This window comes from Coptis chinensis, chromosome 3 (genome assembly GCF_015680905.1).
Source record: "Coptis chinensis isolate HL-2020 chromosome 3, ASM1568090v1, whole genome shotgun sequence".
NCBI classification, from domain to species: Eukaryota; Viridiplantae; Streptophyta; class Magnoliopsida; order Ranunculales; family Ranunculaceae; genus Coptis; species Coptis chinensis.
In genome coordinates this window covers 103,995,565-104,019,639 of record NC_141458.1, presented here as the reverse complement: position 1 = coordinate 104,019,639, position 24,075 = coordinate 103,995,565, and the positions used below count along the sequence as shown (strand labels likewise).

Genomic DNA, 24,075 nt, shown 5'->3' with positions numbered 1-24,075 from the left:
ATCCTATTTTGGTAAGTGTGGTCCAATGGAGCTCATATTTTTCATGAATCTTTCGTTTCCCCCAACAACCACCTCGTTTTGGTTTGTCACTTTTCTTTTACTTGAGGGTTTAGAGGCTGCAGCCACAGAAATGACGATACTTATTAAAAAAAACAATTTGTTAAATGGGTAGGGTATTTATAATGGGAGTGAAACCGCATATAGTGAAAATTTTACACTCCAAATGTCAAAAAACTCTTTTTAGAGGTGTTATCCAGTAATAGAGTATTAGTTGATAGAGAGGGTGGAAAATTCCCCTTCTAATTATCAGCTAATAAAAAGCCCAGATGATACTGGAATAGATGTCTGAGTAAAAAAAAAAATTGGACGTCACTTTAAATAACGTCTCTTTCTAATTCTAAAGTAATTTTTTAACTCAGACATAGTTTAAATTAAAAATAAACGTTAAGTGACGTCCGAATTTAAAATCTAATTTTTTTTATACTTTTCTATTAGAGAATATAGAGTGGATATTTATAGGCTATACAATATTATACAATTAGAAGTGTAAAATCCTAATGACACATAAGTGAAGATGTAATTTTACACCTGCATTGGAGATGCTCTTATTAGTTGACCAAATAAAACTAAAACCAAACTCATTTAAGAGTTAAAATGACTCTTAAAATAATTGTTATTTTATTACAATTAAAATTTAATTTAAAATCCTTTTGTAGCGAAAAAAAATAGTTAATATGACTCACATCATAATATAGTTCATGATTTCAAACGGAATCTTTAAATTTTGTTGAATATTTCAGTTTTTGAAAAATTGTAATAAGTAATAACATTATTAGAGTAGAAAATTATCATATTTTGGAGTTTTTTTCGGAATATATTGGAATTATATTGTGTTTTTTGTAACTTTTGGAATTTCAAAATTGTCATAATTTGCCAGGTGACTTCTCATTAGGGCTATATTAAATATTAAAAGACACGATATATACATCAACATGATGGATAACCTTGAAAATTACTTCAATTGCTTATGTTTTATTTTGACAAAAGTTGTTATGAAATTTAAAAAAATTGCGCCGTTAGATAATTTCATAACATTCTAAACGATTTTTTTTACGATGTTGTATATCTTTAAATGAATTAATTTTTTGTGCGGGTGATTTTTATCGTGTAAAAAATATCTCCACAAAAAATCGACTTCTAATTCATTGTATTTAGTAGTGAAATAACTTTGGGATCACTTTTAAAAGGAGTTTATGTAACCATTAACATATATAAAACATGCATATGGACGACCCTTTGTTTTTTCCACGATAGATAGTGAAACTGTTGGTTGTATTATTCATAAAAACCAAACCTTTCCAACAACAAACAACCCAAAAAAAATACAATCAAATACAGCAAATACATTACAAACATATCCAAGCTAAAACATAAAACGACTTCAATCGACTTCATCCCCTGCCGGATCTTGACATCAAGGGAATCATGACCTGTTTCCACAGAAACCACGAACCTCTTCCTTACAGAGCATAGACCCGAAGATCCATACCAATGACCCAAAGGTCCAGAACAAGAAGCTGCATATGGACTAAGAGATATTGTTCCAATATTCCCATATAAAAATATCACTTGTGAACAATATTTCAAGGGTGAGGTGGAAATCTTGTGGTCTCATCTGCTCGTACCGCTTGAGTGTTTTATGTTTCATTATACTAGGCTTCTTTATCTTTGCTGCTAGTGTGAGGATCTCTCTTACGGCTGGCATATGTTGTTGGCGGCTTGTGCTTTTACGGTTTTACCTCGCAATGTAAATACTCAATCTTAGCGCGCAATAGCATTCTTTTTACGGTAATGGTTAAAAATGGTTAAAGAAAATAACGTTCGTAAATGCATTTTCTTTTCCCCTTTCACCTTGTATGAAATTGCATATTGCATACCGTCGATATATTGAAGTTTGATTTGTAAATAAAAATTCCAAATTTTTTGGAAACCCCTTTTGGAAATAAGTTAGTTTTAATAATGCAAATGGGCTAGCTGCCAACTTCAAAATCTTTGAAGTTGATATGAGAAAATCGACCTTAAACAAACCTTAGCCAAAAATAATTGGTGCCTTGGTGGTATGACTGGTATCAGAGTTTAGAATTTTGGCTCGGACCTGGAGCAACTGATCCACAACTGTGTCCCCTCATTTGACATTAAGCTTTAACCAGGCTTACATCACTTGTGGACATTATAAAACTTCATTTGATACCGCTGCTAATTGTTTGCCTTTGAAGAGAAAGAGTTAGTATCAGCTGCTCCTGGGTCCCATTCCGTTTTTGTGTCATGTGAGTTGCTTTTTTCCGGACCTGCTCAACAATCAATAAGTGGACCACTCATGATTTTACTTGCATACGAGAATTCAGGTTGATTACACCATGTTAACAGCTTCATCGAGGTTGCCCTATCCATGAATAAACAATTATTTATTGTAATTCTTATTCTCGTCACATGCTTCTATTAAACATGTCCAACTCCAGGAAACAATACGAACTATGAATCCCAACATTTTTCTTCCATTTGATCATTACGAAAATTTGTTTCTGACGTAAGTAAGATATGGTAATCTTTCCAAATAAATTGGAACGGGATTTCGATTCTAAGACTACCATCAAGTCTAATCCACTCACAGCTCCGCTGGTAATTGACTAATTGGTAGGAGTAGCCGAGTTGGCGAGTTGCTAGCAAGCACCGACACTTCACACGACGACGTTTCGTGTACTAAGACGTCATATATCCGACTATACCTAAGTGAGGCCCCATGTTCGAGTCTTTTTGGACCCCAACTTATACTGATGGGTGCTGGTTCATCAGACGGGAGTGCTTCGTAACCTATGGGCAATGTCCTGCAGTCCTGGTTTCAGCACCCTGGAGTTCAGCCATTATCCGATGTCAAAAGCTATGTCGAGTTGAGAAAAAATTGAAGCAAAATGAATTCAAATGCATGGGTTAGGAACTGGGGATGTATTAAGCAAATGATGATAGGGCCGTGTTCTGAGTTCGTTCTGACGTGTTTATATTTACCTTCTTTAAGCAATCTAGCAGCCTAGCATGCGTTAGGCACTTCCATGGCTAATGTTTCTGGTATACGATCAATTTTTTCATTATTTGCGTTTTGTCCGTTGAAAGGAACTTGAACCAAAATCACTTGTTGTTAGTGCGTGGTTCGATTATTGGAGAAATTAATTCAAAATGCTTTTTCTACATTTATTAACATGTCACTCTCTATTTACCAATCCTAAATTGCTATCAAATATCAATCTAACCTAATACCAAATATTGCTATCAAATATAGCATGTGAAAGAAGGCACAGGGCAGTAATGCATACAGTGATACAGATACCGTTGAAACCTTTCCTAATGCTCATTCTAAAACAAATAATATAAATGAACAGCTATAGTCCTTCTGTCCTAGTGTTCGCTCCAATTACTTTGGCACTTGTGTTGGGTAATTTTCTATATATTGTTTCGGACCACGCACACTTGCCATGAAAACTGGCAAAGCCATGGATAGTTTGCCGCTTCTGAGAGCAGGTGATAGATGATGATGTTTCTTCAATTGGGAATTTGGGATACTTCGATTGCACCTGGAAGGAATACAATAGATACTTTGCCGCGTCTGTTGGGTGCACTACACCTTACTTGGATAAATGCCGTGCCCAGTATCCCACGTGATAAAAGGTCCCATCCAGTACCATTTTTTCAGATAATACCTTTTTATCGTACTCATGTATAAATACAAAAGATAAATAGGAGGTGCCTTTAACTTCTTCCACCAAACACATAAGTTCGCATATGTTCAATGTTTTCCTGCTTTCTCTCATTATTTTACCAGTTAATAATCTTTTTAGTTATCATTTTGAACTCTCTTTTATTTTCCTCGATACTTCGTTATCATTTGAAAGTTGAAACTCAGGGATAAAGTTCTCAAACTTCTCGTAGATCAAGTAATCTATAGTAGAGTACCAATATATCCGATTTATTAATAAATATAAGAATAACTGTGCATGGTAGTACCTGATCGGTGCATGAAAATATGTGAAGATTGACTTTGTTCGTGAGATAGAAAACAGCAGTAGTGCGTCTGTTTTAATTTTGTTTTCCATCCGAATAATTCAATATTGTAAAAATTCTCCATACTGATTGATGAAAGGAAAGTCTCTCGTTCAAAGTTTTCAACCTACAGAGATGTTGACAATTTGAAATGTGTCTGAAGTCCTACAGTCTCACCAATATTGTTTTCCAGATTAGCGACAGAATATTTGTTCAATTTCACTTCAACACTCCTAAATTTTGTCAAGTAACAGTAATAAACATGGTCATTTGGCGTTGGACTAAGACATGACTTGCCGTATGAATTACTATTTTTTTGTGAACAAAATAGAGTAGGACCAAAGCTTAATCATTTATTGTTTTAGAATTTCATACATCTAATCACACTTATTCTTTTTAATTGAAATCAGGGCGAGCAGAACCACATTTGATTATTCGACTCGCATAATTGTATGACCCCCAATAGGATTATACTGAAATCCAACTTTCAGCGTCTAAAGATCAATCAAAGTAGAATTACACTTAGAAGCTACCATGATAGTCGACCTCCTATAATTCTCATTCCCATAGTCTCATTCAATCCGCAGAAAGATAGTATGTATCATTCTATCCGACTTCCTACATATTCTTCACTGTGAAGAATGATGCTAATTAAAGCATTAGGCATTCAGCAAATAACGACAGCCGTATGGGGTTCCTGGCATTTTCAGAACAATCATATAGACAGAGGAAGGATTAAAGTTATATATGGGGACTTGAATGAAAGAGCATGAGTTGTTGCTATCATCTTGAGAGTCATGAACGCACGCACCTTTCCTTCCATTGTGTAATTTTTTTCGACTGTATAACAAAATGGTAACTGCTGAATAAATAGTACAGCTGTGTAGTTTGTCCATTCAAAAGAACAAAAAAATGGTAAAGGTCACGGTTAAGGAAGGAATACGTATCTTCATTTTGGGTTACCTGTGCAAGTAGATTCTATATTTTTATCCTTTCACCTTGGAAAGCTAACTCCTTTCATTTCATTCTGATGTCTATGACTGTGAGTTGGGAGTTTTTGGGTCCCGCGGCATCACCAGTTCACCACTCTTATTTGACATCTGAATATCTGATTGATTCATAATCTTGAACTTTATGTACTTGTGTACGTTGAGATGATATTATGTACGTTGAGATCATGTTATAGATCGTTGGATGTTCACTGTTTTGTGCGATTAATGGTTTTCTGAATCATTAGTATTATCATTATTCAGACAAAAGAGTTTGATTTGGAATTTAGCTCTATACTGTAGAACAATTTGGTGAATCCAGAGCTTAATGTTTGTTCGCCGATTGATTGTAATGGGCTAATGGCTGGCAGAATGTAGGAAATCAAATAAAAGGAGATGCATTTCGGGTTCGAATAGTTTGGACTTTGGAGCGAACAACGCAACAAACTTTATAGTACGTTAGGTCCAGCCCATCTACCTTGGGGCCCTAATTTTATATTTGAATGGGCTCAAAGGCGAGTTAAAATCTTACTCCTCATGAAAACTCCAATGGAGGGTGTAAAGTGGAAACAATGTAAAGAGTAAAATTTAGGGGTTTTTTTTTGTATTAATCCCCCATTGTATGGTCTCGTTGGTAAAAAAAACCCTTCGGAGTAACAATCATCACAAAAGACTCCCTATTCCGTATGGAAACTATCAACAGACCGTTTTTGAAATGCCAAATTTACCCCTAATTTTTTTGAAATTTTTTTATTATACACACATTTTTCCAGTTCAAATAAACCAATAAGATAAGATGAATATTGGAGGAAAAATAAGAGATCCTTGATTCCATTGATAACGAGTCGGGCCAAAATTAAGTTGAATTGGAGTTACCTTATTAAAATCACCGCACATGAGAGGATTTCAGAACACAATAGTGAGAAAATTGACTTTTGTTATGAAAAAAGTCATTGGTAATAAAGGAATATGAATGAACTCTTAACGACTACTTAATTTCGAGATAAATTTGGTATTTCAAAAAAGCAAACCACTTATTAGCATTTTCGAGACAAAATGAGGAGTCTTTTGTGACGATTGTTACTTTTGAGAGTTTTTCACAAATGCAACCATACAATGGGGGGGTTAGTAAAAAAAGCCCCAAAAATGTACACCATTGCCTTAAAAAATACTCACCCAATGAAGTGTGTAAACCATATACAAGAACTAACAACTTGAAAAAGAAATGGGAAATTCCCCTCCGCCGTTTCCACATTGTTAAACCTATGGACGTCACTTAAAATGACCGTGTGAGAAACAAAACAAAACATACGCCCATCCATAGTTCGTGATTCCGAACGAAACTCCGGAATTCCGCTCGGAATTTCGGTTTTTCAAAAAATTGAAAATTTAAATATAGTGTCGAAATAATTGAAATTCCGAAAGGGTTCGAAATTCCGAATTCTATAGAGTCGAAATTTATTGGATTTCAGTTTTTGGATTTACCGGAATTCCGAGAATTCCGAAATCCCGAACTATGCGCCCATCTAACTTCACGTTTGTTCATTCTCTCTCCTCCATATCTCTTTCCCCTCCATCAATCATTCTCCTTCACTGCCACTTCACAACACAACGGAAATCAAGGGAAACAACGTCAAAGTGAAATATTAACGAACACATCAAGATTAAATTTGGGTTATTGTTTGATGTTCTTCTTCTTCTAATATAAATTTCTCCTTTTTTTTTTTATCACTTTTTTAATTCAATTTCACAGGATTTAATAGCATCACCATGTGCAGAAACTTGTGAAGATAATGTTGCACACCCAAGTGCTTTAAATTGAAGCTTGGTTCTTCATTTTATTTTTTTTAAATAGAAGGAGAACAAAAAAATGGGTTACCTTTACAGACTTTTATGGACGCCCAAATTGGGTATTGTTCAGTTCTACTCAATTTGAGAAAGACACATATTGAACGTACTCATCAATTCAATAAGACACACAATTTTAGATTACTATACTAATCATTTAATTAAATTACAAGATGAGTTGTTTTGTTGAATTGAGGTGCTTGAGGTGTATGTAATGAATTGGGTTGTCATTCAAACCAATGTGCAAGGTCTTGAAGTAGCGTACTTTTTTTCCATTGGGTGACTCTCGATGCTTACATTTAGGGGTTTGTTTGTTAAAATTTTACTAATGAAAAGAAAATGAAATAAAAAAAGTGGTCCACTACGAAAAGTAATGAAATGGAAAGGAAAGGAAAGAGTGATTGTTTGGTAAACTATGAAAAAGAAAAATAAGACTGAGGAAATGAATAATCCTGTTTGTTATGCAAAATATGTGGAAAAGAAAAGAAAGCTAAAAACATGAATAATTCATCCATATTACTTATCGTTTTTCTCCAAACTACTTATTATTTTTCTCCAAAACTCATTGCTCTTGGGAAAAAAAATTAAAAAAACAAAATGCATGACCTTTTTCATTTTGCGGATATATACATGACACTTGTAAATTAAAATGAATTTAGCATAGGAAAAAAAAATGACAAAAACTACCCTGTTTTATCAATATAAGAGTATAAACACTTGTATGACATCTGCAAACTCATATATAATATTGTCTAATAATAATAATAATATTTTCATTAAGCACGAATAAAATATTAAGAACAACATATATAGTATTAACTAACATGAAAATGTCTGCAATATCGAAATGATAATAGCATAATTAACTACTAACAAAAGTAACGAGATAATATATGACAACGTAAGGAAGCGTTTCATAACAAGGTTGAGAAATAATGCTATAGTTCACCAAATTTATGATTTTAATTGATATGAGCTATTACAGGGGTATTTTTTGTATCTCTTTGAAGACTTGGGTCTTCGTTCCTCAGGGGAAATCCATATAAACTATCATAGTTGTTGTATGTGCTCCAAGATTTATGAGATAGTTCACTAATGAAGTTCCCAACTAATGAATTTATTTTAATAATAAGAAGAAGAAAAAAGTATATCTAAAAAACATGCTTATCCCATAAAAAAGAGAAGGGCAGGGAAAGAAGAAAGTACCCGAGGTAGAGTTTGAGAGCTGAAAAGAAAGATGTTGATGTAGGAACCATTATAGTTTCACCGAATGGTTTACGAACCGTTAAACACCATGCGCAGCGGAATTAAAGGGTGTTCACGGTTTGGTTAGAAATTCATACCTTTTTTATCAGCTGTGATAACTCTGAGAATCTGAATTCTACAAATCAGCAACCTCTTGATCTTCTGTTGTATTCATATCTTTAGAATGGACATTGTGTGGGCAATGATCTACCACCCTCTTCTTTCTCTATTGGCCTCTCTCACTCATAAAATCCGGAACTAATTTTGGATCTACTTTTCTTGAGCAAAACCTTGAGAAAAACGGCCAGAGAAATAGGTTTCTATTTATAGGCTACAACAGGGACCATGAGGAGAAATCAGGGTTAGGTCTCCTGATGGGCTTGGGCTTTCCATGTTTGCCTAGAACACACTGCCCAACTCCGTCAACAAATGACTTATTCCACTAAAGGTCATTGTTGCACTACCGCCCTAATCCCAAATTATGTGTTACGTTTATGGGCTCCATATTATGTGCTCGTTGATCTCCCCGTGTTTAAGATATCGAATGCCCGTTGATTAAGTCAAGTTACTGACAACTACATTAATCAACTTCTTATGTCCTTGAGTAGTATCACTCAACCTCATTGTCATGTTGGATTAAATCCACTTGCAAAGTTTACATGACAATCCTTATGAACTCCTCAAGGGGACATCATCAACCCGACTTTTTGCGAGTCACGGATTCCTTCTATAATCAACAACACACCTTACATACAATGTCATTATCCAATCCATCAAGTTTGTTAATTCACAAATGAATCTCACTCATTGATGATTTAAAACAATGTACAATGCACGTAAACGTCCGTTATTATATCTGGATTAAGAGGACAAGCATCCATAATAACATAGGTGTTTGTTCTATTATATAGTCAGTATAAAGAGAAACAATCTCACTTGGTCCGGTTCAATACACACAAAGTGTACTAGTGTAATCCTGTAGTCAAGATAGACTAATACTAGATTATACTACAACCTTACTAATGGTTTGTCAAAATCTATCTAAGTTGTGAACGTTTATTTATACTTTATAAGGTACTGATGATATGATCTTCTGTGTGTCACCACACACCATATCATCTACAACATAAAATATTAGACTCATGCATATAACTAATAACATATATAATATTCATAACATTTGCCCATATGATTCTCATTCAAAATATAAAGAATTAGAGTTAATACAAAAGTAATGTTTTTAGTATATAACCCTATCAGTTGAGTGGTATGAGAGATGAGAAGATAAGAAAAAGGGTCTGGTGGCATAAGCTGTTGGAGTGGTTCGCCTCTTTCTTTCTTTTTTTTTTCCTTTCATTTCCGTAATTTTTTTTAGGAATAGGGCACGAACACAAAGCCATTTCCATTGGTTTCCATATGGAAAGCCCTATTCCTTTCCATGGAAACAGCCAAAAAAACTATGGAAATGGTGGATCACACCTATTTTCCTTTCCTTTCCATAGCCTTTTCCTTAGAACAAACACACTCTTACATCTTGATTAGTGGTGTACAATGGGGAGCCAGAAAATTGAGTGAGGGTGAGCCAACCCTGACCCGCCCCATTTACATCCCTTGTCCAACACAATCACACCTAGAGAACCATATATACGACTAAGAAAGAAAAAATGAGAATTCTAATATGATCAATATTACCAACCCTTTAAAAAAAATGATATTATTACTTCTCAAGACCAAAGCTTAATTTGCTATACACGGATGCACAAAAGCCTAATTTTAAAAGTTAAGTTTCGATCTGACTCATTGCATGTAGTATCTAACATGCTTCATCCGCCTACACAAGCAACGGTAATGAAATTCAGCCTGCTTTCCCTTTAAATGAAAACATCTTTAGTGTTTAAATTTTGTATAGTAAGTACTTTGAAGGAATCTAAGTATTCAACTGGAAAGAATAAACTGACAATAAGTAAGTTTGGATTAATACAAGCTGAGATTATATACATCAAACTTGAGATCACCTGAGAATAACAATCATGCATATGCTTTTAAAAAAATTACATATAAAACACCACAACCAACACATCTAATAAATAAGATAGATTCTCATTAAAACATATTTCAAAACCTGAAACCGTTTTCACAAACATAGTATATATGCTAATAGACTGTGACCCTATTAGTTACTACGTGTTGTAATGACCCCTTCAGTAAAAATACAATTCATGCCAGGAAAATCTTGACTAAGATGAAAGAAAACTGAAAATAAAACCGTGTAAGGATATTAATTGTTTGAGTGGGAAAGTTTAGAGTGATCAATGACAAATTGTTGTGTGTGTGTGCGTTTTTTTTTTGTATGTGGGGGGGGGGGAGCAAAATATAACAAAAGAGATTGGGTAGAAAACTAAAATAGAGGAGGAGAGAAATAAGTATAGGCTTACTGTTTGTTTAGGCTTTTCATTTTTTTGGTTGAATACAGTGATTAAGTCTTAAGTGATAAATAACTATTTAATAGAATGTTGAGAGTACGCTACGCTAGGGTGTGCCCTGGGATCCCCTGCCTCTGGGGGGGGGGTTTTTAAATCCTAATGGCACATGTGGAGCCTATGTGAGGTGTAAAAGTACACGCTCCATTATTGGAGATGCTCGATAAGGAAATTTTGCACACCCAGGGGGTGGGGTTGGTTTAAATCCTAATGGCACCTGTGGAGCCTATGTGAGGTGTAAAACTAATAAAAGTACACAATCCATTATTGGAGATGCTCAATAAGGAAATTTTGCACACCCAATTCAAACAGTTGCAGAAGAAGGACGTGCTAGTTACGTAGTTATGTGACCCATCCACAAAATTATTATCGAAATAAATGAAAAAACCGCATCACAAAGTCATACCTTCAATGATTCCAGCTACTATCCTATGCACCCCAAATCAGATCACTTGATTATGTATAAGCACTTGATCTAACACGACACTTACCTGTCTGCCTCCTATGTTGTACTAGACAGTGGACACTATAGGTGAAGAAGATAGAAAATAACATGCATTCCTTTTACTAGCTCATTGCACGTGCTCTGCACGTTTTCCCCAACCTTACACGTACTTAAATTTTCTTTTCTATTTTTTATTATTATTATTTTTTTTTTTCTATTTAGACTCAATGTTTTCCAGACCGGTAATCAAACCGATTTTTTGTTGAAATGGTTTAACCATAGTTTGATTCGGTTGGACCGATTGATACTTATTTAGCAAAAAATTTAATAAATTATATATTTGTAATAATGAAATGAATAAATATATATTTCAATTCAATATTAATTGGTATTATAAATCAAAATAGAAATGTTATATAAAAATACATAATAACATGTTGGTTTGGAGCTTGGAATATTTTGTTTAGGTGTTAAGTTCAACTCCCCACCAGTGTTCACGATTCTAAACGGAAAGTTAGAATTTCTCCAAATATTTTGGTTTTTCAAAAAGATAGGGTCAGAATATTGATAATTTTAAAATTAATCGAAATCAAAATATGACATGGGTTGAAATTTTGGTTTTCTAGATTTTTAGAATTTCAATAATTCCGAACTATGTCCACATACAATCAATTTTTCAAAAAATAAATAAATTATTACTTTTTTTTTTGCTAAAGAATAAATTATGGTCGGTCCAGTTTTTCTCGGTTTAAAATCAAACCAGTTCACCGATTCAACCCCAGTTTGGTTTAGACCGAGAGTCCAACCAAAAGTTTAGTTTTCACCAACCCGAACAGAAATTTTACTGGTTTCGATTGGTTCAACCACTAGTTTGGTCCGAATTTCTAAACACTGAATTGAGAGTCCTACTGAAAGACAAATATGTTGTTGTTGTTGTTATTGTTTTTTTTTTTTTTTTTTAATTGTTTATTCGATGGGGTAAAAAAAAACGACAAATTTGTGCGGACACCATGACGGTTTACCCAGCTAGCTCGGGCAAGCCTTAATTATCACATACAAATAAATACTACTCAACCTAATTTTACTTTTTTTGCACATATACATTTTTACATCTTACATATAGAATAATTTATATTAAGTTTTTCATCTTTCTAATCTACCCCCTTTTTTTTCCGATAATTGGATGAATGAGTCCAATAGTTGTACAATTGTACCTACATTAGAGGGAGCAAATATTATTTGTATTTTTAAATTTGGAGAAATTTAACACTATTTTTTTATATATATAATTATTATACCTATATTATATATAGAGTAATGATTTAATTTAGGTATTTTGTTATTTTAATTTCACTAGACAAAGGAAAAAAAAATGATGAATTTAATGAGTCGAGAGGTAGATTCTAAGTGAAGGACTTGTTTTGGTGTATAGAATAACTACCCAAGAGTTTTTTTTTTTTTTTGGGTAACTGCATATCCTTTATTTATTAAACATTATGGAGAGTACATACAACAGTTATATCATTGAAAACTAGATTATCAATACTAGGTGGTGGTCTATTACACCATCCAGAAGTATGCCCTAGAGACATGAGTTGTTGAGCTTTTGGCAAATTTGTTTGAGCTACCGTTCATTACTCTTAGCCTGAGTCAGTGATGGCTCGATTGCCTAAGGCCTCTCTCTGAGAAAGCCCTCATAAGTTGCCTAGTTTGTTGGAAAATCCCCAAAGTTCATGTTAAAAATAGGCCTTAATTAATTTTGTTTATATCATAAATTCTATTTTTTTTTTCTAAAACTAGGATTCTAAACATGTAAATTCCTTTCTGGAAATTTTTTTTAAAAATAATTAAAACAAACAAAAAAGAAAAACTTATGTTACCGACATGATCATGTTAGGGACATTTTGTGTGATGCATTTTGAAGGGTTGGGGTACAAGTGAAAAAAGAAAGTCCTGTTAACTTTCTTACTGATTCGAATAAGAGCAAATCGACACTTTTGCCTACGGGTGTTTTGATTTACAATTGGTCTGAGGGAAAACATACATGTGTCAATGCATAACTGGAGTCTCTCCGTTAGTAGGGTTGGGGAATGGTGACTTTGAGGTGGGAAAAGTTGCTAAGCGGGGTAACAACAGGGAAGATGGAAAAGCATGTAGGGCTAACCAACATTGTTTTATTCCATTCAATCAGTTTCGATACTTTTGGATTTTTGGAACAGCAGTCTGTTGAGCTCTTCAAAAGACTTTCGAAAGTTATAGACAGCTGGTTCTAATGAGTTTGTTTTTGAATGATAAGATTTGCTATTCGGGAAATGACTTCATGGCGCAGATTTCTTGCATGTATGTCATAATTATTTGTAAAACTCGTTATCATTATTAATAAAATTTCCACTTGATTGAAAAAAAAAAAAAAAAAAAAAAAAAAAAAACACTCCACACACAATATGTGGGAAAAAAAACTTCCCAAAATTTATAGGGCTCAATTCTTAGTTTCTTACGCCTTTACGATTATTTTTCTTTATTAAAATTTTGATAAAAAAAAAGCCCTCGATATGAATTGAAATCCGATTAGGCCACACTTTGGGTTGAGCCACCGGCCCGAAAGTAGAGCCAAATTTTGTAAGATCATGCATCAGCCACACAATTTCATTCTCTGTAAATCCATTGGAGTTTAAATGAAGTGTGAGATAGAAGGAGGTCCTGAACATCCATGATGATCAATCATATTTCCCATGGTATAGTCTAGTTGTGCTTTGTAATGCACTCAAAGATATATTGGGAATCAATTTCAAATATGATATTTGTTATTCCCAGTTGAGTAGCTAGTTGAATACTAGTTCGTAGAGTAGTGGATTCCGCATATATATCGAATTGGTGCAGAGAAACCAAACATAAAGTCACCCAAACCAATCCTTAAAACACCACCAGCACCTACATAACCAAGGTTACCGAGAGAGGATCCATCGACATTGAATTTGAGAGAGTGGAGAGGAGGAGATCCAACAAATTGCAATTGAATTACTCATATGTTTGGAGAATTTCATACTAGAATGCAGATTCAATAACTCACTAGATAGTCACTGAGCATTTCGAATGACTTTGAAAGGATTGGGTGGCTGCATTGTAGGTTGAAACCGATATTTGTTTCGCTCCAGCCAAATCACCCACATACTCATCATAGGAAACAATATAACCTGGTATTGAAAATCATTTGACGTGCGAATCATAGAGAATATATCCAATAGCCAGAACTTCATGTGATCTCTCCTTGCAGCATTTATAGCCTGAGAAAAATTAAGTCCAAACAAGATCGCCCAAGCAAAAAGACACCCGATAAAAAGATGTAACCGAAGTTTCCTCTTGTTGTAGCGATAAGAAACAAGTAGGATATACTAAAAAAGATTTAGTAGCCATAAAATCTGCAATTGGAATGACCCTTTGAGAACCCTGCCATAAGAAGAAACGAATATTGTATGACACTTGTAGTTTCTATATCTTCAAATATAAAGAAGAGTAAATATCCCGTTCAAGATTAAGAAACTTCATCACAGCTGTATAGGCACTCTTGACTGTGTATATGTCATGCTTGTCAAGTGCCCATAATTTGGAATCCTCACGGGCGACGATATGAAAAGGCAGTGAAAGTATTATGTTAGCATAAGGGATTGGCTAATGAGTAAGAACAAACTCTCCATTCTAGCACTGATTCACAAACTTAATCAATAAAATCTGACACAGTTTAAAATACAGCCAGTTGGAAGTAATGGGAGTGGGCAAAGTGTGTTTGGCACCGTGAATCTAGCCATGCCCGAACAGATAAACCATCTCTAATATTCCACCGAATACCATGTGCAAGGAGATGTCTAAGTTTGTATATTGACTTCCAAACCAATGAAGTAGACGATAGACAACTTGCTCTAAGATAATTGCCCCGATTGGCTTGCATATATGTCGCCCACATAGACTTTGGATTCAATAAAGACCAATCCTATTTGCCTAATAATGCAACATTTTGAACCTCAAAGTATTTAACACCCAACCCTCCTTTAGGAGGTTTGCACACAAGGTGCCAATTGAAGTAATGTAATTTATGCTGTCCCTTCTCATCATGCCCCCAAAAGAAACATTTCATGTAATTGTCTAACTCCTCGATAAGATGAACTGGAAGTCTAATACATGACATAATATGAGTAGGTAATGCAGATATAACGGAATTAATTAATGTAATCCTACTACTTTTTGATATCAAAGAAGACTTCCAGCCTGCCAATCGACTCTGAAATCTCAAAATCAAATGAGAATGTTGATCCATGGTTGCTCTACCAAGTATTGATGGGACTCCTAAGTAATTAGGAAAAGAAGTAGTACAAGGAACTTTAGATACACTATGCACCATAGAAATAGACGTTATTCTTGGCATGTTTTTATGATGGATGAGATGTGATTTTACTCTATTGATTATTTGACCATAAATATTACAATAAGATTGAACCATAAATATTACAATAAGATTGAACCATAAATCCTACCTACATTAATATCCATTCTCCCAGGATGCTCATAGTGAGCCACATCAGCAAAATTTTCAAAAAAGTCATCACTTAACAAATAATTAGTTGGTTGATTACCAAGTTAACCTTATTATTGGTGTGAATAGTAATTTATATAAGAACTTTTTGGTCTTTTCAATTGTGTTTAAATTGAAAAAGTAAACACACGCATGATTTTCCTATTCACCATTAGAAATACAAAACCCAAAAAACAATCACAAAACTAAGTTAATAAACACCACCGATCCATCCTCCAATTCCAGCTTTGACTACCCTAATGCCGAGCAGTTCACCAATCTTGAACAATATCTCCAACAAAATTTGCAAGCTTATGATGTGCAAGTTGGCACTAACTTCCCACAAGATCCACGCAGAAAAGGATCGAGGGGGTTTGGGTCGGTTTTCAAACGTGATGATGAAAGGCTTCAGCAACTTAGGGAAAAGGATGCCCGGGAGAAGGATCCTGGTTTTATATCTTAGAGCTACTCCAAATGCTATCCTGGATACCAGGAATATAACCGTGAAGTCGTGGATAGTGACGATGAGGATGACTTGTCAAAAATGGATATGGGTGGCAGAGTAAGTCGTTTTCTTATTGGTAAGAACATGCTTGATACTTTTTGAATTAATAGATAGTAATTTCTTCAATTCTGAAGTTTGTGAACAATGAACAATGAATGACATTACACCATTATGAAATGTAATATATATATATATATATATACACACACACACATTAAATGCAAGGCTGGTACATGAAAGATTTTTTTCTGACTGAGAAACAGTACAGTATCTGGTGCAATGTAATATGTGATTCTAATTTGAGAAATCATTAGGGGATAGCTTCAAACCAAGACTGGAGATATATATAGATACTTATAAGGCTATTGGATTCTTTTTGACAGCAAAGGGTCGCCTCTTCATAGGTGGGATTTTGAGATCAAGAGGAATGGGCTACATACAATGAATGAAGGAAGCAATGCCAAAGGCGGCATTCCAATTTGGTGTGAAGATGCGGGGATGCCGTAAAGGCACGTAAAACAAAACAAGGATCAGAAACTCACCAATGAGCTACACAAGATTAACAAGATTCTTGCAAGGAAGAAGGGGAGAGCCATGATGATGATGGGGAATATGACGATGAGATTCAGCTGGAAAGAAAATTAGGTGTGTGAAGCTTGATAGGATATTGAGATATTCCCGACGGTTTTATGGGAGAAACTTCTCTTAGTGCTTCAAATTTTGTGATTTTTCATTTTTTGTAAAAACTGAGACATGCTTTACCATCCATCGTGGGCATATCAAGAGTTCAGGTATGGAATGACAATGTATTGTCATTTTTATTTTGTCTATTTATGCTACACTACTCAATAAGTAGTCGTTGCCTATCAAGCCGTAGCGGTGGGAAAAAAAAGAAGAAGTAGGATTTAATACCGTTGTTTTGTTAAGTAGATTGAAGTGGGGTGTTTCACGAACAGGGTTTTGTTTCTGTCAATAAGAAGAAGGCGATGAATGGTTGGGTTCTTATTTTATTTCATAATTACTAAAATAGGCCATGCCGTAGAATTGAAATAACGGACGTAGTTTTATTTTATTTTTTTCCAACACACATGAAAAAGACAATTTTAATTTATACTAAATTAGAGAGGACACCAAATTTAGGGTTATTTTGGTAAGAAGACAAATAATTATTTTTCAAGTAGAGACTATTTTAAAAAAATTGCTGACATGGCTCACTATGAGCATATTCTGCTTTTGTATTCTAGGAGAATTCAATAATAATAATGAATGGAGCGTGTAGAGATTTCTAGGGTACACATGAAGCTTCTTGAGGTTTGTTGAGAGATGAATATATTAGTCTTATTTATCTTCATTACAAAATAGCTTATTCTTTCTTCATTGATGCATACCATCATCAATTTGTTGTCGGCGCATTTATATGAGTACAATGAATCATCGATATGTTGTACATACTATGTTTTATATTTTTACTATAAAGTTCAGCTTGATAGATTGCACGCATAGTTCAACTATGTCTTCTTTCTGCGTCTTTGTCTGATATTGGATTCTGGCCCTTTATTGAATTTTCATTTGTGTTTTTAATTTCTCAGAAAAATGCAATTCACATGGTAGTTCTTTTAGTTATCGGGTTTAATTTAGTTTATCTATAATCTTTATTTCCTTTGATTCTATGCAATTGTTTTATTATGTGTTTCATGGTTCATGGTTCTAAAGTAGTTAGTGATTACTTTTTCGTTCCATACTGATTAACTTTCCCACACCAAAAGAGAAAACTAACTTTGTGGTGTGTCACATTGGTGGAAATATAGGTCTAATTTCGCTAAAATAACTTCTATTTCTCATCAAAATAGTATTATATTATCGACTTCAATTTACTATGTAAGATGTTTGCAAGTCAGTAATGAACGATTGAATGCTTAGCATTTTTGGAGCTCTTAGACGTTATGTAGCTTTTGGTTGTCCCTCCTAATAATTAATAATATAGATTTTTGCTTTCTATGAAAGTTTGATTTTTTTCTTATTCTTTTAGTAATTATTAATGGCTATGTTCTTTATGTGATCATATAGTTTTAATTGTGAGTTTGACTGTTTGAGAAGCTGTCTCATAGAATGGTTCCATTAGTTTTGATCAGGCACTTTGTTACCTATGCTCAGGATGTCGGTCAAGATATATATAACGGTGACAAATGTGATAATTTGTTTACTCTTGCATTTAAAATTTCTAATATTGTTTTCATCAATAATTTCAGCAGCTATAGAAACTTAAAAATTTGAAGAACCAAAGGCACTCGCTTGAAGGCTCTAGAAAAGTTGTACGGTCATTTGAAACAAGACCATTACGAGCCAACGACAAGCAAAGTGAGTCCAACGTACCCTGCTTAACAAATATTATGGTTGTGATATATATTATATATACAGTTATAACTACCACTAAATATATTTATTTACATTTGGCAATATATTAGATATTCTATTCAAAGTTTAGGCTAGACATATTGGTAACAACATAATTTGGCATAGATAGATACAAAACCGACATGTACACAATATGCATGTTTGTTATATATAAGCACATAGCTTAGATTTTTTGTATAGACTTTTGAATTAGTGTGGTATATTGACCTTCTTTTGGCATTGCAGGACGAATGGTAGAACAAACTCTAGGGATGCAAAGATCAGTGGTTAATCACATGACCACTTTCAAGGTGCACAACAGATATGTTCATGGTGCACAACGAATTGCAACTATTTATGGTCGTACAAGTACCAAACAATGAAAGATCACTGTAGAAAACAATTATATTATGTGGTATACCATAGAGAGTGATTAGATTATGCAGATAGTTTTTTTGTATGAAAAAGCAAAAAAAAATGTACACTTGAACGAGTTTTTGGAGTATGTGAGAGTTTAGGACTACTAATGAGATCATTTAGTTATGTAAATGTATTGCTCTCTATGTGAAATGTGAAAGAGAAATATAAAGTTGAACGTACGGAATTTTGTCGTATTTTTGTGTCTATTGATATCTTTGTGTATCTACTTATCTACTGATATGTTCAATGGCAATGGCAGTTCATTTTTGTGTTTTCAATGATCATCTTCTCTTTACTTCTTCAAGCTTTTTAGTATTCTTTTAACTTTATTATGTTTTTTTCAAGGCAAGTTAGAAGTTTGCAACTACTCTTCAACAACAAATATCTCCTCTTTCACCAAGTTGCAAGCATCACAACCCTTACTTTATCTTTTGTTTCATGGCTGGGATTGCATAACACAATCATTAGGTGAGGTTCTTTGCGCTAGCTATGAATAAATAATAGGAAAATAAAAGACCATTGATCGATATAAGACCATGTTAAGTTCTTAGTGATGTCCACGTCTTAAAAGTTATAACTCATGTAATTTCTATTTACTGAGAAACTTTGAATACAATGGTTTGCTAATATTGTTAAATAACATATGAGAACTTTCTTACTCTTAAAATTGTTCTTCAATAACATTCGTTTTTTTCCATTGTTATGTTAACACGTTTGCGATTAATTTGAAAGAAATTGAACTTATAATCTTCAATTAATTATATTTGTAACTTTATAATGTTACTGTTTCGGCAAAAGCTAATGCTAGGAACTATATATATATTATACAAATGAGCTTAAGCACATCAACCAAAATTAAAAGCCTGAAAATTAATAAGCCTACACATAATGGGTTTAAGAATAGCAGACCACAGATCGGGCTGCATGGCTAGTATTACAATAAGATTGAAGAGCCGTTTTAATCACATTTGCTTCAACAGTATAATTCTTGGCAAATATCAATAAATCATTGGCATGTATGAATTGAGTAAGAGGGGGACAATTTTTTGAAAGATGAAGACCTCTGATCTGGTGTGTACAACTTTTAAGATATAATTACCTTTATATCCCTGAAACACATTAATTGAGTAATTTTTTTATCTAGTGCTTAAAAGTAAATTTACATCGGTCGGACACCATGACAGCTACGCGCCTGTCTCCGCAAAACCTCGTTATATACGCAAGCACGTAGTTAGATAGATGCAAGTAGCTGCTATGTTCATCCGCACGTTCACGTCAGTATGTCACCTCAAAATACCGTAGCGGGCTACAAAGCCCAAGTCCAGATCATTGGGCTTCTTTTTTGTAACATTGGGCTGGGTTGTAAATAAACCCAAAACTCTCAAGCTGGGCCCATCCATAAGGTAATATGCTACGTGGCTTGCTGACTTCAAAAGAAACGTTATCTTGTGATCCAATCCAACCAACGATATTTTTTCAGTTGCTCCACTCTGTAACGACTAACGACTAGTAACCAAAAACCATACATGGCCTCTTCTTCTTCTTTATCATCATCATCATCATCAGAAGATGCTACTCAAAAGCCAAACATTCCATCCCACTTCGTTTCAAACTGCTTACTCTCTTCCGCTTTTCTTAGAACACCATTTACTCCTCCATTTTTTCGACACACGATAAAACCACCCAATCCCGATTCTTTCCGGGACCTACACAAGTCTATTTCGTCAGTTTTCGACCAATGTTTTAGAACTGTAAACTCTATTGCTGATCAAAATCCTTTACTTCAGAAGCTTTTCTCTTTGCCCGACAATCTTCGCAACGTTTTCCAGGTGGGTTCGTTTTGTTAGAATGTTATTCTTGCTAGGAATGAAATATTTTAGAAGTAAGTTTCTTAATTATATTTTTTTCACATTTACAGCTAGTTTCACAGTTTTACACCTACTTTAACCATACATTTAAGCAAAAAAGAATGGAAATTTTTACCTTATCAGTTGATATTCCCAAATTGAATTTCATAATGTGTGCGTGTGTCTTTATTTCCAATTTACCATAATGCCTGAAAAAAATAGTGTTTCCTATTTAGATGATTGTTGAGTACTTGAGTTTCATACATTATTTACATTTGAAGATTAGATAAAACTGATGCTGAAACAATGTCTATAGACTATAGTTCCCTTGGGTTATGCCCTATTGAAATTAAAGATTTATAAATTAACAGAAAAGGCCTGCCTAATATCATGTTTACAAACTCATCATCCATCCATCCCTACATCCCTAGTCTTTGTGATACAAGGTTAATATATTATATGTGTTGGTTATATCTTCGTTGCCCAACATTTTTCCTCATAAAATCTTGTTGTTCTGTTCTGTAAACTAAGAGAACTCGGAATATAGTTTTATTAGTATGTTCCTGTTACATTGCTTATTATTGAAGTGCACCTCTACTTCAATAGTTCAAAGGTCCAATACCAGTGATATCGGTGGCATCCTCATTTCCCTCCTGATCTGTATTCATAAAAGAACAAATATAATGGAAGCGGTTGCTACTTGGTACTATTTGTCCGTTATTAATATTTGGATGAAGATACATTCTATATTCATCCTTAAAAATTATGAATCCTACTTCTTGTCTTGCTTTGACTTATCTAGATCCTCTGGACTCTAAAGCAATTCTCTGCTAGTTCTTCTGTATAGTACTTATCTTCTACAACTTATGTATTGAATCTCTAAAGTAATAGTGTGTCATCTGCGAATCATAATCTCAAAACTGCTCCGTTTCGAATGTATTGAATCTTTTTATTCATCACAGCAGAAATCATCTAATAACTTCGTTTGACTCTTGGGAACACAGTTCTCTCAATTTCGTCTGTTCTGACACTAGTTACAAATTCATTTTACATGGCCTAAATCTATACCCTAGTTACTCATTTCTTTCCAAAAATGCTTCAAGGTTAGATTTTCTGGTATTAGACTATTAGTCTATAGCACATATGTAGTATCCTTAATGGATCTAGCAAACATTGAATGGTGTGTTGCTCTTTCAAAGGGTGTTTTCTGTTCAATATTGGTAAACTACTTCTCTGGAAGTTTTCCTTTTGCATCACGTGTTTTATTTGCAGTTTTTGTTCTTGCTATAGTATATGTTGATCTCTAAGTGCTTTTTATTTGTCATCCCCCCCCCTATGTTTTATGAAACTTATTCCACTTTTCTGCAAAAGCATCACATTACTTTTATTTGCTTCAAATATAGGAAAGATTTTACTAGGTCTTCAGTTTTCCAAGTTGATTGGGTGATTTCACTAAAAAGGCATGGTTCCGTTGTTATACTCTTATCTTCAGATCCGTTTCAGAAACCACTCAACTGTGAACTCCTTGTCCATGCACAACTTCGCTGCCATTTTACCAGGTGATTCAGTAGCTGGAATTGTGGCTGCCAATGGAGTATTGAATTTCCTGAACATCTACAACACGCTGCTGATTGTCAGGCTTGTTTTGACTTGGTTCCCTAACTCTCCAGCTGCCATTGTTAGCCCTCTGAGGTAGCCCTTTTGAATTTTGATCACAATATTTTAGTGGTTTTGACTGATTTTTGAATTATCTGTTATTATTTAGTTTTAGGGTTAGTTAGTGTTACCCCCCGCTAGATGAGCCAATTAGGATTTCCCCCCTACTAGATGGGGAAATTAGGGTCTCCCCCCAAGTACACACAAAAAAAACACAGTCAACCCCTGACCATGTTTTTTTTGTGTGTACTTGGGGGGAGACCCTAATCGCCTATCTAGTGTGTGTGGGGCGGGGGGTGGGGGTTAGGATCCTAATTGGCTCATCTAGTGGGGGGTAATGTATCCAAGATGTCTGAAATAGGAGGATGCTAGAATTCAGCATGTCTACCATTTATTTTCATCTATGTTTAACTGTATGAAAAACATTGTTGTGCCTTGCTATAAAATGAATCACTCAAGGCCCTTTACCCCTCAACAATTTGATGAGTTTTAGAAATCGTCTCATTAAGCTATGTGAATATAAGTTTTGGCGCCTTCTATAGACTTGCCTGTATAATCTTGTTTATTTGTGATGATTGACTACTATTTCAGCTTCTTAATGTGGTTTTGCTTTTGGTTTCAGCACTATATGTGATCCTTACTTGAACATATTCCGCGGGATTATTCCACCTCTTGGAGGAACACTGGACCTTTCCCCCATACTAGCGTTCCTTGTTCTAAATGCCATAACCAGCACTGCTTCCGCATTGCCTGCTGAAATGCCAGTTGAAGGGCCATCTCCACAGCGTTCCTCATCAGCTCCACACCTTTTTAATCTTACAATGGCACAAAAGCAATGGATGAAAAGGGTCTGTGGCGAGAAATCAAAGAACTCTCCTTCTGTCGATTAGGTTGAGAAGCCTGAATAATTGATAACCAGTTGTCCTCGAGCTTATGCTTAAACACTTAAACCAGGAGTTACGGGATTGTAACCTTTCAGTTGATGCATTAATTGACATTAACTGAATACAGATTTTGTATATCTCTTAAATTCTTCTATCAGATATTTTTTTTTTTTTTTTGCAAAAATGCAAGTGGTTTGTAATTTTATTCCCAAAAAAAAAAAATGAAATACAGTTTCTCTGTCACTAGGTCCTCACATGGATTTCCTCTCTCAGCAGTTACATACTTACATTGCTTTACATTTAGGTGCCTCTAGTTTCCTACTGTCTTCGGCAACTATACTTTGTAACTTCCTATTCAATGAATTGATGAACCAGTTAGTTCCTTGAGGTCCCTGCATTGACTCCAAGTATGTTGCAGCTTTGTTGGCTTCTATCAAATAGTTAGCTCTTGCTAACTGTTCATCATGTAATTTATAAGATCAAGAGCATTTTTCATTTGCCCTTCCTCTGGTTTATGGTAGTCTAAATTGTATACAATTTTTTGGTAGCCAGATTGCTGTCCTCTTAAACACCATTTAGTGCACCATAAGTCCACAACCAGGTACCTGGAATAATTTAGTGCACCATTCTCCACAACTCTAGTCATAGCTTGCATCAACCATCTTCAGTACCAAAGGTCTCATGGTTTTCTTAAAACTGGAAT

The 24,075-nt window shown here is 34.4% G+C and overlaps 1 protein-coding gene and 1 long non-coding RNA gene across 2 annotated transcripts; one reads left to right on the top strand and one right to left on the bottom strand.

Moving 5' to 3' along the window:
• Nucleotides 1-6,602: 6,602 nt before the first annotated feature.
• On the bottom strand, nt 6,603-11,141 carry LOC147512412 (uncharacterized). The gene is made up of 2 exons (XR_015217205.1): nt 11,061-11,141; nt 6,603-6,680 (listed from the first exon to the last, which is right to left on the bottom strand). It is a non-coding gene; the product is annotated as an uncharacterized LOC147512412 (long non-coding RNA).
• A 9,302-nt stretch (nt 11,142-20,443) lies between these two features.
• YLMG2 (YGGT family protein) lies at nt 20,444-23,615 on the top strand. The gene is made up of 3 exons (XM_086595377.1): nt 20,444-20,814; nt 22,325-22,524; nt 23,111-23,615. The coding sequence occupies exons 1-3, from the start codon at nt 20,512-20,514 to the stop codon at nt 23,376-23,378; spliced, it is 771 nt and encodes a 256-aa protein (XP_086451503.1). The 5' UTR covers nt 20,444-20,511; the 3' UTR covers nt 23,379-23,615.
• Nucleotides 23,616-24,075: the final 460 nt, after the last annotated feature.

Bases quoted from the DNA above. Each gene is read 5' to 3' on its own strand.
- YLMG2 (XM_086595377.1), top strand. From the start codon at position 20,512: ATGGCCTCTTCTTCTTCTTTATCATCATCATCATCATCAGAAGATGCT. The intron at 20,815-22,324 runs GTGGGTTCGTTT...TCTTATCTTCAG, and splicing joins ATCTTCGCAACGTTTTCCAG to ATCCGTTTCAGAAACCACTC. The intron at 22,525-23,110 runs GTAGCCCTTTTG...TTTTGGTTTCAG, and splicing joins GCCATTGTTAGCCCTCTGAG to CACTATATGTGATCCTTACT.